This window comes from Rhinolophus hipposideros (genome assembly GCF_964194185.1).
Source record: "Rhinolophus hipposideros genome assembly, chromosome: 7".
Lineage (NCBI taxonomy): Eukaryota > Metazoa > Chordata > Mammalia > Chiroptera > Rhinolophidae > Rhinolophus > Rhinolophus hipposideros.
Window position 1 is genome coordinate 76,285,782 of NC_138053.1, and position 12,522 is coordinate 76,298,303.

Genomic DNA, 12,522 nt, shown 5'->3' on the forward strand with positions numbered 1-12,522 from the left:
AATCAATAGGAAAAAGAGACAATTCTTCCCTACAGAGGAATTCCATGTAGTTCATTTACATATCACTAGGTCCAGGAGGTGGAGCTCAGTTTTTCCACTCTCCCAAGTGGGAGCAGCATTTATTAACTTGCTTCCAAAGAAATCACGTATGGAAACAGGAGGAAAAAGTAACTTTACAGTGGAGTAACCTCAAAAACATGATAGCATGCACCCGTGATATGTGATAAGAGCACTGTACTTCTGTCATATTCAGCTCAGAAACCCACAGCCCCAGTCTAATCGTGAGAAAAACATCATAAAAAAATCAAATCGAGGGACAGTCTACAAAATACCTGACCAGTACACCTCAAAACTTTCAAGGTTATGAGAAACAAGAAAAGACTGAGAAACTATCATAAACCAGAGGAGATTAAACAGGCATGAAGACTAAATGCAATGTGGTACCTTGAAAGGGATATTAGTTTAAAAAAAAAAAGTGTAATCCAAATAAAATTTGGAGTCTGGTTAATACTAATGTACCAGCATTAGTTTGTCATAAATGTACCATGGTAATATAAGATGTTAAAAATAGGAGAAATTGGGTTAAGGATATACCTGAATTCTGAACTATCTTTGCAGCTTTTCTGTAAATTAAAAAATATTCTGGAATTGAAAGTTTGCTAAAATTTGAAATGTAAATATCAATATGATCTTGTCATTTAAACACACATGCACGCACACATATGTACCTATATTGTTCACCTCTTTTCACTGAAAAAGTCCAGAAGCAATGATACCCCGATATCAATGAGCATAGGTCATATCCAGATTTGGCCTATAAATGCCCTTCCCACTTTTAAAAAACAGGTCTCCATGGAAACATGCTGATTCCAGGACATGGACAGGAATGAACCAGGAAGCCCACACCATGTCATGCCAGAAAATAAGCTTTTAAAGACTAATGCAGTCACGTCATAGCATTTATTGGACTCCCCACTGGCCAAATCTGAGACAATTTAAACATCAAAAAGAATAATGACTGCAATTGACTGAAACACATGAAAATTTTAAAATCACAAATATTGATACTCAAAAAAGAAAAAGAAAAAAAATCACCACCAATAACAGCAACAACTCATTTATCACCATAACCCTTAAGCTGAAAATGAGTAATTAATAGGAAATAACTAAGCATTTATACTGCCTCTCCAGTAGGAGCTGTATTTCAGGGTTACCAAATAATATTAGTTAATGAGAAAGGTTCTTCTTTTAGAAGAAAGCCAGCAAGCAAATATAGATGAAATAACAGAATTAGAAAATTACCAACTTACAACACTTAATGAGAAAATTAGGTACTAATAATCAATGGATACTAAACTTATTAAGTGAAAAGACAAGGTGAATCTGGATATTTACATTGTACCAAAATATCTTCCCACAAAGTTCTTACCTATCTCAAATATATGGTATTAACTTTACAATGGAGGAATCAGATGTCACCAACTTAATCCAGGAATCGACCTTAATTGTTAGTCACTAGTAGTGGCAACAATTAGACAATACATGCCACCTGATATGATAAAATATGGGTGATAATCAAGCCTTTGGATCTTCTATAGGAAATACTGGAGATAAAGAAACAATTAAACAGTTACAAAATAAGAGAGGAAGAACCTTACAGAGGATAACTGGACGTGTCTGCTTAACAAAGTCATAAAGTCATGGGAAAGAAATGGTAGGAAGGAGACACTGTTCTAGATTAAAAGATACATAAGAGAGGTTCAAAATAAATGTGATGTATGTTACTTGATTGGATCCATTTCTGACAAACCAGCATTACAATACACTGTGAGGGCAAATGCGGAAATTTAAATATGGAAGAGTTATTAGAAATATTAAGGAATTCTAAAGAATGTTGTTAGAAGTAATCATGGGACTATGATTATATAGAAAATGTCTGTATTTTTGAAAGATACACACTGAAGTATTTCAAAGTAAAAGTTATGTCTCTTCACCTTTAAATACTTCAAAAATTACAAAAACAAGATGAAGCAAATACAGAAAAATGTTTATAACTGTCACATCCAGGTAAAGCATAGATGGCTATTACACTACTTTTCTCTATGCTTGAAATTTTTCACAGTAAAAAAGTGAATTACAGGTAAGTATATAAATATAAATAGATAGATGTAAAATATATACTGAGTCCAAGAAAATCTTTGTGATAAAAAGTAGAATCACATTATTTGGAAATGAGAGGCAAATGATGGCCAAGTTGAACAGTTCTCATCATTCAAAAGAGAAACATTCACATAATGTTTGTAGTATTACAGTATTACAAATAGGATGCAACAATTTAATTATGGAAGAGAAAAAAAAGCTCATTCTTATGCTTTTCTGCATTTTCAATTACAACAAATGGCACAGTTTAGTGATAGAGCCTGGCTTGAGACTCATAACATGTATTCTATTCAGAGCTGATCATTAGCTCTGACAGAGCTGAGAGCACTGGATACTCCTGAACCCATCAGCTTATATTTGTAAAGGCAGAAGGAAAACACAATCCCTGTGGGAATCAAGAGCCCATCGTGTGGGGAAATGGGATTAACAACATATTTGAAGTACATTTTTAAAAGGTTGTCATACTAATTCAAGGTAACATGTTATTATTTTAAATCATGACAGCTATTTTAAATCCACCTATCACTGGAGATACTCAGTGCTTTCTCTTTTTTTTTTTTTTTTTTTTTTTTTTTGGCTCCAATTGATCATAGATCTGCCATGTTCATTTAGGGAATTCACAAGTCTTTACTAGATAGCTTAAGAATTATGACTTCAAAATTTACAAATCAATGATTTGTAGAAAAATGACCAAAGCGACTTTAGTCAAAATGGTTATTTTGCTAGATAACTTCACCTCCCAGAGAAATTTGAGGTCTCAGATCCAACCTGATCCACATACAGACATTTATTAGCTAAGCATTTATTAGCAAGTAAGCACAAACAATTCATATAACCTGTTCTGTGGGCTTAAGAAAAAGCTCAGCTCTCTAGCTTTTTAGATGCTCCAAACACAAAAAGGTTCACTGGAAGCAAACACTCAAGATCCAGAGACAGAAACTTTCTCCACATAGCTGACAGGATCCAGGGTTTACAGATGGATATTAAGTTTAGCAAAAAATCATCATCCCTAAGAGTTCAGGTTAAAGGTGAAACTAGATTCTTACGCCCCATTCATGCAAGAGTAGGAAACGGTATCTAAGCAATTTCAGCTAATTCACCAGTCTTGACTATCTTTAAATGTCATCAATAAGAGCCCATTTTCAACAAACATTATGCAAGTTAACAACACATTAATTTGACCAATAAAAATCCATTTTTGATATCCAACATGCTAAAAGATCAAATACGGTCAAAAATGGAACTAAACGGTGGCTTCAGTGGCACCACATGAAGCCCTGTGTGATACACTGCTAGCTGAGCACAGCAGCACAGTGGTGTTGGCTGAACACATGTCATATACACATGCAGAGTATTACACAGTACTTATTGGAGTATTTTTCAAATAAACTAAGCAAGGTAACAACTTCTAAATAAAAATAATTTAAAAAAACAAAACAAAAAAGACAGAAAATGTCTTAAAATAAAGGTTAATGAAATTAAGGAAAGAAATTTAAAGTACATTTCACTTTCATTTGAAAACTGAAGGTAATATATAGTCATATAAACTTATTGTACCTGGGTAAAAACCATTATAGAGAGAATACAAATGACAACAGCACTCTGTCTTCAAATAGGAAGATACATGAAGTGAGTGGTACATACCATTCACAAGGTTGAAGGGATCGAAATGCCTTAAAAGAAGCATCCATTCCAGCAAAATCCCAAAACTTAACATCGTAGTCATATCCTCCAGTCACCAAACGGGCACCTGAGGGATCCAGACCCAAAGCAGAAACCTGGTTTAAAAACAAACAAACAAACATTAATTGGAGAAAAGATACTTATAGTCCATTATAACACCCACTTCCTTTCTGTAACCCCACATCTCATATTATAGGAATTGGAAAGATAGACCACCAACTGTTGTTACCTCTAGAATGTAGGAAAGGACAGCACCTTCTATATTATTTGACTTTATTATCATAAGTATTATTTTTTTGGAAATAATAAAAAGAAAAATATTTTAATTTCTCTGATCACCAGCTTTGTCCCACCTTATCTACCACATACTCACAATAGTGATGATTGCTATTTCATATGATAAACTAAGTTGCTTTAGTATATAAGTAGAAATCTCACAAACAATTCAGCTTTTTCAATGAACAATTTTAAGGAAACCTTTCAAGATAGTTTAACTACCACTACATAAAGAACACATGAATCTAAAATTACCAAAGTGAGTAACAGCAACGGGAACTTTAAGAAAACTACTGAACAAAGTAGGACAAAGTAGAAATTATTATCTTGTGCATATGGCTAAGTACTCAGCATAGTCACCTTAAGCAATTATTTTTTTTTAAAGATTTTATTGGACTTTATTGGGGAACAGTGTGTACTTCCAGGACATTTTTCCAAGTCAAGTTGTTGTTCTTTCAATCTTAGTTGTGGAGGGTGCCCTTCAGCTTCAAGTTGTTGTCCTTTCAATCTCAGTTCTGGAGGGCGCAGCTCAGCTCCAGGTCCAGTTGCCGTTACTAGTTGCATGGGGCACAGCCCACCATCCCTTGTGGGAGTTGAACCGCCAACCTTGTGGTTGAGAGCCCACTGGCCCACGTGGGAATTGAACGGGCAGCCTTCGGAGTTAGGAGCACGGAGCTCCAAAAGCCTGAGCCACCAGGCCGGCCCATTAAGCAATTATTTTTAAAGCTGAGTTTGTAAGTGGCTATCCACATTATAACAGCACTTACACTAATTCCATAAATTATTTGTGAATTGGATCTATGTGAATAAGCCTAGTATAATACTTACGCACATAGATCTAATTCAATACAATTATTGATGTTATTTTGGCCCATAATATTGAGAAAAGGCTGACATACACAGACAAACATTTGTAAACAATAATAATCTGCCAATTTTTTTAAGCTGGCTTTCCAATGTCAACATAGTGTTCAATCAAACTGATCTAGAAGGATGTAAGGGGAAAAGCAGTGTTTAAAACGATGACAGTATCTAGCAACTCTTCCTACTTCATGTGATAAACATAAAAATCAGTAAAATCAAACCATACCATATTATCACTTGGAACTGTTCAGTTGACTATCACACAGTACAATGGGCAAACAGTTGCCCATTGTAAGTATATTCTCCAAATAGACATATTTCTTCGATGGCAAGGAAGAAAAGAGAGAGCAGAAAAACTTACAGATTGAGAAACATAACAAATAATGATGGCTCTCTTAAGAATGAGTCAGATATTATCTGGATACTGATTTGAACATACTAACTGTAACAATGTGTATGGGACAATTGAAGACATTTGAAAACTGTGGTATTAGATTATATTAAATAATTATTGGGGAAAAAATTAGATGTAATAAAAATGTTCTGATTACGAGAGAAAGAAGAAGAGGGAGAAGAGGAAAGGGCAGACCAACCTCATCTCTTAGAGATTCATACTGAAATATTCAGAGATGAAATCATATGAAGTCTGGAATTCACTTTTAAATAATCCCACAAGGCGGGTAGATGGGGGTAAGAGGTTTACTAGAAATGTAAAGTACATGGGAAACAAGACTGGATTTATGTAGATAATTGGTAAGGCTCAGAAATAAATAATATGTGGATTCCTTTTAGCATTCACTATACTTCTCTGAGTATATGAATATTTTTATAATAACTAGTTGGAAGAAAACAAAAACAAAAAACAAAACCAGAAAAAGAGTCACCTTCCTAATAGCTGATACATTTCCAAGAAGTCGAAATACACGCAGGGGAAAGACAAGACTGCAAAAAGAAATTAGCTAACCTTACAGTACAATTAGAAGTTCTAATTGATTTTTGAAGTGCAACATAATTTGGAGTATTTTTTTTTAATTACATTTCTTTAAAAGTTAAAATTTGGGGATGGCCAGTTAGCTCAGTTGATTAGAGCACTGTGCTAATAACACCAAGATGCCGGTTTAATCCCTGCATAAACCACTGTGAGCTGCACCCTCCTTAAAAAAAAAAATAAATAAAAAATAAAGTTTAGAAAAATTAACAAATGATAAAATTTGATTTGAAGAAAGGGAAATATTTAAATAAAACGTGTGAAACCCATGTACTATCTCTTAATTATAAAAAAAAAAATCTCTGAATTAAATGGTAGGAAAACTTCCTTTTAAGTATCAACAGTTTACAATTCTTTTCCTTATACATAAAAATATGAAAGTTCTTAAAATTCTGTCACGATTTCAGAATAAAAATATCAAAAGTCTGACTTAATAAAAAGTAGATATAATATCAAGAACTAGATGGAAATAATTTCTCATAGCAGCAGTTCTCAGATACTTTGGTTTCAAGACCTTTCACACTCTTAAAATCACTGAGGACCCAAAAAGTGTTTGTTTATGTGAATTATATGTATCAATGTTTACCATAGCAGAAATTAAAACTAAGGCATTTTAAAGTATTTGCTGTTCAAGTCATTTAAAATAACAATAAACCTATCTTTTAACAAATACTTAAACAAATATATTTAATTCTATCATTTGTGTCATTTCTAGGTTTATTTCTATTGATTGATGTTTCCCCCTCATTATGGGATGTATTTTCTTGCTTATTTACATGTCAGACATCTAGAAAAAGGTAGCTTAATTGTAAAGGAAAATCAAGATAATTTTATTCTTCCACTTATTCATAAGCAGGTTTCATTTATTCAACTAACACTTTTTAATGGTTTTATAAGAAGATAAAATGATTTCATCTTATATTTCAGAAATTTATATTATTAAACTTTAAATAACAAATAAATATAACAATATAACCCATAAATCTAAGTAATATAATCTAAGAGCAATGCAGTGATTATTTTATGTTCATTTCTTATCTCAACATTTATCTAAAAGATGAACTCAGGCCTTTTACTGTACAGAAATAAAGCTAAGAGTAATGAGAAATTTTCCCACACCATAAAAAAGAAAACCATACTTGAGTTTCATTTCTTTCATTTGTAATGTTCTTATATCAAAGAAAAAGAGGTTTTAAAGCCAACAATAACAATGACAATTATAAGTGTCCCTATTTTTAATGAAACCCAATGGCTATTTTGACTGAACAGAAAAGTAATCGTTCCTTAATGTCTAGAGTGTTTGTGTTAGCAGTTGATTGTATAACTAGCCTTACGATAAATGTTATCTTATTAACTCACTTTTCCATAAGAGCCCTGTTATTGAGAGAAAAGAATCAAATTTTTAAAACTTACAGTTTTAGTACCATGCTTTAGCGTTATCTCATGAGAGTCAGGGATCTTTTGAACAGGATTCTGAAAAAGGAAAATTCCATGACATAATGAGTAACAATATATTTGGGGGGTAATACTACATACCACATTCACAGGAAAATTTATTTTTAAAATTTGCATCACTGGCTTTTTAAAACAAACAAAAACCAGAAAATAAAAAGTATGAGGGTATTTATATTTCTGCCCATCTAGATAGATTACAATTGGTTACTTTAAGATGATAATGAATTTATCTTAAATTTCTAAAAAGATAAACCTAAGAAACTTTCTAGGCTGTATGAAACCATAAGACCCTCTTAGCATCAAAAATATTTAAAGTCCTCTTTTCATTGGTACATGGGCATACCTTAAAGTACTTATGTACTTAATTTATAATAGACAACAAAATCTGCACAAGGTAGATACATAAATACAGATACAGATATAGATATAGATGTATGTACATGTATATGTGTGTATATACCTTTTACACATATACACATATATACACATATATATACCTTTTAACCCATAAAAGTTTAAAAATCAAAACTGCTGTTCAAAAATGATACAGATAAGGAACTGAGTCATTTACTGATTCACTGATTCAATAAAAATTTATTAAAGGGAGATTATCCCAGATGCTAAGTGGCATTAGATATAGCCTCTACTCATCTGCCCTCCCAAGAAGCATGCGGTCCAAAAGGGAGACATCAATGATTCTACTTCAGCATAACAAGTGCTATGTGATAGACAGGGGTATGGGCAGAATAACTGAAGGATAGAAAAAATGGATGCAACCATCAAACATAAGAAGTCGCAGTGATCATTTGAATAAAAAGTTTCATTGTTTGGTCAAGTCTCCATTATCCAAGAGCAGGATAATCGTACTAAAATTCTATGGCCACTACATATTCATGTTAAGATAATCTTGCAATCTACTTAACTAAATAGGTGCAATCTAACAGACTTTGGACCCTGTCTCTCCTGTCTTTCCCCTGCTATGGCTCATTCTCCTCCACATATAAACAATTAAAGTACTTCCCATATTAAAGACACACACCCACTCACACACTCACTCACACACTCACTCACACTCACACACACACACTCACACACACACTCACACACTCACACTCTCACACACTCACACACACACACTCACTCACACATTAATTTCCCCAACATTTACTGCTGCATCACTATGTTTTCTTTTGCAATCAAGCTTTTTCACACTACAGCTTTCACTGTCTCTACTTTCTTTCACCCATCCTTCTACCTCTACCACTTTGGCACTTGTCATTTAATTCCTAAAGCCTAGCACAGTTTTGGCACGTAAGAGACTCTTGGTAAATATTTCTTAAATGGATAAACAAATTACTCTAAATGACCCTGGACACTTTTCAGAACTTAACCTGCACACCTAACCTTTCAACAGCATGCTCACTACTAATTATTTCCTCCCTCTTGAAACTGTTCTTTCCTGGGAGGAAATATCCTAGACAAAAGCCATAAAAGCTAGAGTTCTTAAATCTAACTCTGCCATTCATTAGCCCTGTCATAACCTCAGCAGAGTTATGACTCTCAGTTTCCTCATTTGCAAATAGCACGTGCTTCCAAAACAGAGTTTGGCACAAAAGAGGTGCTCAATATTCTAAGGTTTACCTCCTACCATGTTTCCCCGAAAATAAGACCTAGCCGGACAATCAGCTGTAATGCATCTTTTGCAGCAAAAATTAATATAAGACCCGGTCTTATTTTTACTATAATAAATACTATATTTATTACCACATATATTTTATTATAGTAAAAGAAGACCGGGTCTTATATGAGACTACATATGATGTAATGTAATGTAATGTAATATATAATATAATACTGGGTCTTATATTGATTTTTACTCCAAAAGACGCATTAGAGCTGATTGTCCGGCTAGGTCTTATTTTCGGGAAAATGGTAAGTCCTAGTATTCTTACAAGAAACAGAACAGTTCACATGTTTCACTTAGAGAAGAATCTATCATAGTCTGTGTCTTATTTCATAACTAATTACTTTTTCATCACTCAGGAAACAGAAACACTGTCACCAAAAGGAGGGATGAAAATTATTTCACTGAATTCAATGCAGAATGTGCCTATATATAGATAATTTCTGACATTTTAAAAAAACTTACAAGAATACAGAACAAGTATTTACATTAGTAAATATTTACAAGTAAGTATTTACAAGTAAGTTTATTAGTAAGTTTTACAAAAAAACTTACAAGAATACAGAACAAGTATTTACATTAGTATTTACATTAGGAGTGAATTAAATGTTTAAATGAATGTTGTTTACATTTAAAATCAAAGTTTTACTGGAAATCATATAGGGCATAACTCATAAAAAGCCCATATAATTGGCACAACTAAATCATCTAAAATAGTAGCAATCCATCTTTTGGTAGCATATCATTTGATGGTGACTGTTCTTTTTCAAGAACTTTTACTAATGACTCTTTGAAATATGGGTTAGTATGAAATTTGCTATAACAGTAAGATATTTTCAAGATTTTCCTGCCAGGGGACATCATAAACTACAAGACTTCAATGAAGTCATTTATTACTAGAATTCATTACAAGAGCTACAGGCGTAATGGAAGAGGGGAAAAGATACCAGTTTTTGTTTTCGTTTGCTTTTAAATGCCAACCAAAGGATTATTTCCCAGGCTCTTTGGTTCACCCTCAGTAATAACAATGATACCAAACATATCTGGAATAACATGAGCAATTCCATCTGATGTACATCCTTACAGTGTTTTCAAAAGACTTGCAAATCAGAAGTAACCTTTCTGGGGTAAAGTTGTCATAAGTTTAAAACATAATTTTACTTTTATATACGGTATATAATTTTTTACTATATACCATATATAGTACGGTACCATAACCCATAATAAAAAGTCTACTCAGTAACAAAGATCTGCCACAAAGTCGCTGGGAGTTAGAGGGAGAGAAAGTGGATTACCAGTCAGGAGCTTGATAAAAAGTGCTACTTTCTCCCAGAAATTATTTTGGAAATAGTTACCAGTGGAGTACCACAGGCAACCAGAAGTAGAGTCTATTCTAGCGCAAGTCTGGAGATCCACTAAGACCGACTTAACATTAATTCACTTATTCATTCACTCACTAATCATATAAATCCACTTAACAAACATTTATTGAATATTTAATTACATACCACATACCAGGAACTACAATTAAAAATAAATGACCAAAAACAAAGACTCAGCTCACAGGAAATTGTCAGTCCAGTAAAGCGAAACAGACAGGAAAACAAACAGGCAAACTCAAATGTTTCATATGCTATGACAGAAGGATACACAGGGTTCAATGTTCAATTCCATTCTGCCTGGAGAAGTAGAGGGTGATTAGAAAGCTTTCATAAAAAAAACGTTTGAGATGCCTTTGGAAAAATTAATAGAGGTTCCCTAGGTGAATGTGGAAGACATCTAGAAGAGAATAAGATGAATCTTGACACTTTCTGAATTGCAAATATTTTTGCATGGCTACAGTTCAAATTGCTGGGCAGGAAAAAGGGGATGGGTGTGTGTGTTGTGTGTATATGTATGTATGTATACACACAAATGACACAACACATATATGTGTATATATGTATACATATATGTGTGTATGTATATGTATACATACATATATAAAAATGTATATTTATATACACACACGTAACCCAGAGAGTTAGCTAGGAGCCAGATTGTATACAATGCCAACAATCTGAAATTTAAGCTCTGAGCCATGTAATTTGATAAAGATTTGAGTTTTCAAAAAAATCACCAAGACATTCTGTGCTTCAAAAGATACAATCAACACACAGAAAAGGCAACCTACAGAACAGGAAAAAAATATGTGCAAATCATGTATCTGATAAGGGGTTAACATCCAAAATATATATTAAAAAAAAAAAAAAAACTCCTACAACAACACAAAAACAAACAACCCAATTTGAAAACTGGCAAAGGACTTAAGTATTTCTCCAAAGATATACAGATGACCAAAAAGCATATGAAGATACTCAAAATCACTAATCTTTAGGGAAATAAATGTAAATCAAAACCACAATGAGATACCACTTCACACACACTTAGGATGGCTATTATTGCTAAAAAGAAAAGAAAAAAAAAGTGTTGGAGGGCGGCCTGATGGCTATTGGTTAGAGTACGGGCTCTGAACAACATGGCTGCTAGTTGGATTCCCACATGGCCCAGTGAGCTGCACCCTCCACAACTAGACTGAAGACAACGAGCTGCCACTGAGCTTCCAGGGGGGCGACCGGATGGCTCAGTTGGGAGGCTGGATGGCTTAGTTTTTTAGGGCACAAGCTCTCAACAACAAGGTTGCCAGTTCAATTCCCGCATGGGATGGTGGGCTGCACCCTCTGCAACTAAAGACTGAAAATGGAGACTGGACTTGGAGCTGAGCTGCGCCCTCCACAACTAGATTGAAAGACAACGACTTGGAGCTAATGGGCTCTGGAGAAACACACTGTCGCCCAATATTCCCCAATAAAATTTATTTTAAAAAAAGTGTTGTACAGAAAATGGAACCCTTATGCACTGCTGGAGGGAAATGATACAACTGCTACGGAAAACAGTATGGTGGTTCCTCAAACAATTAAGAATAAAATTACTATATGATCCAGAAATCCCACTTGTGAATATATACAAAGAAAATTGAAAGCAGTATCTTGAAGAGATGTTTATACATCCACCACACTCACAGCAGCATTATTCACTATAGTCAAAAGGTAGAAGCAACCCAACTGTCCATCAATGGATAAATGGATAAACAAAATGTGGTATATACATACCATGGAATATTATTCAGTCTTATAAAGGAAGGAAATCCTGATACCATGTTTCCCCGAAAATAAGACCTAGCTGAACTATCAGCTCTAATGCGTCTTTTGGAGCAAAAATTAATATAAAACCTGGTCTTATTTTACTGTGAGACCAGGTATAATAATATAATATAATATAATATAATATAATATAATATAATATAATATAATATATACCCAGTCTTATTTTAATATAAGACCAGGTCTTATATGTAATACAAGATGCATTA

General features: G+C 33.6%; 1 protein-coding gene across 1 annotated transcript in view; it reads right to left on the reverse strand.

Moving 5' to 3' along the window:
* The window catches only part of WDR70 (WD repeat domain 70), a 253,902-nt gene that overhangs the window by 202,879 nt on the left and 38,501 nt on the right, over window positions 1-12,522 (reverse strand). The window contains exons 6-7 of the mRNA XM_081053278.1: window positions 7,385-7,444; window positions 3,805-3,938 (exon numbers count right to left, since the gene is read on the reverse strand). Coding sequence (XP_080909404.1) covers window positions 3,805-3,938; window positions 7,385-7,444 — 194 coding nt within the window. The remainder of the gene's footprint in view (window positions 1-3,804; window positions 3,939-7,384; window positions 7,445-12,522) is intronic.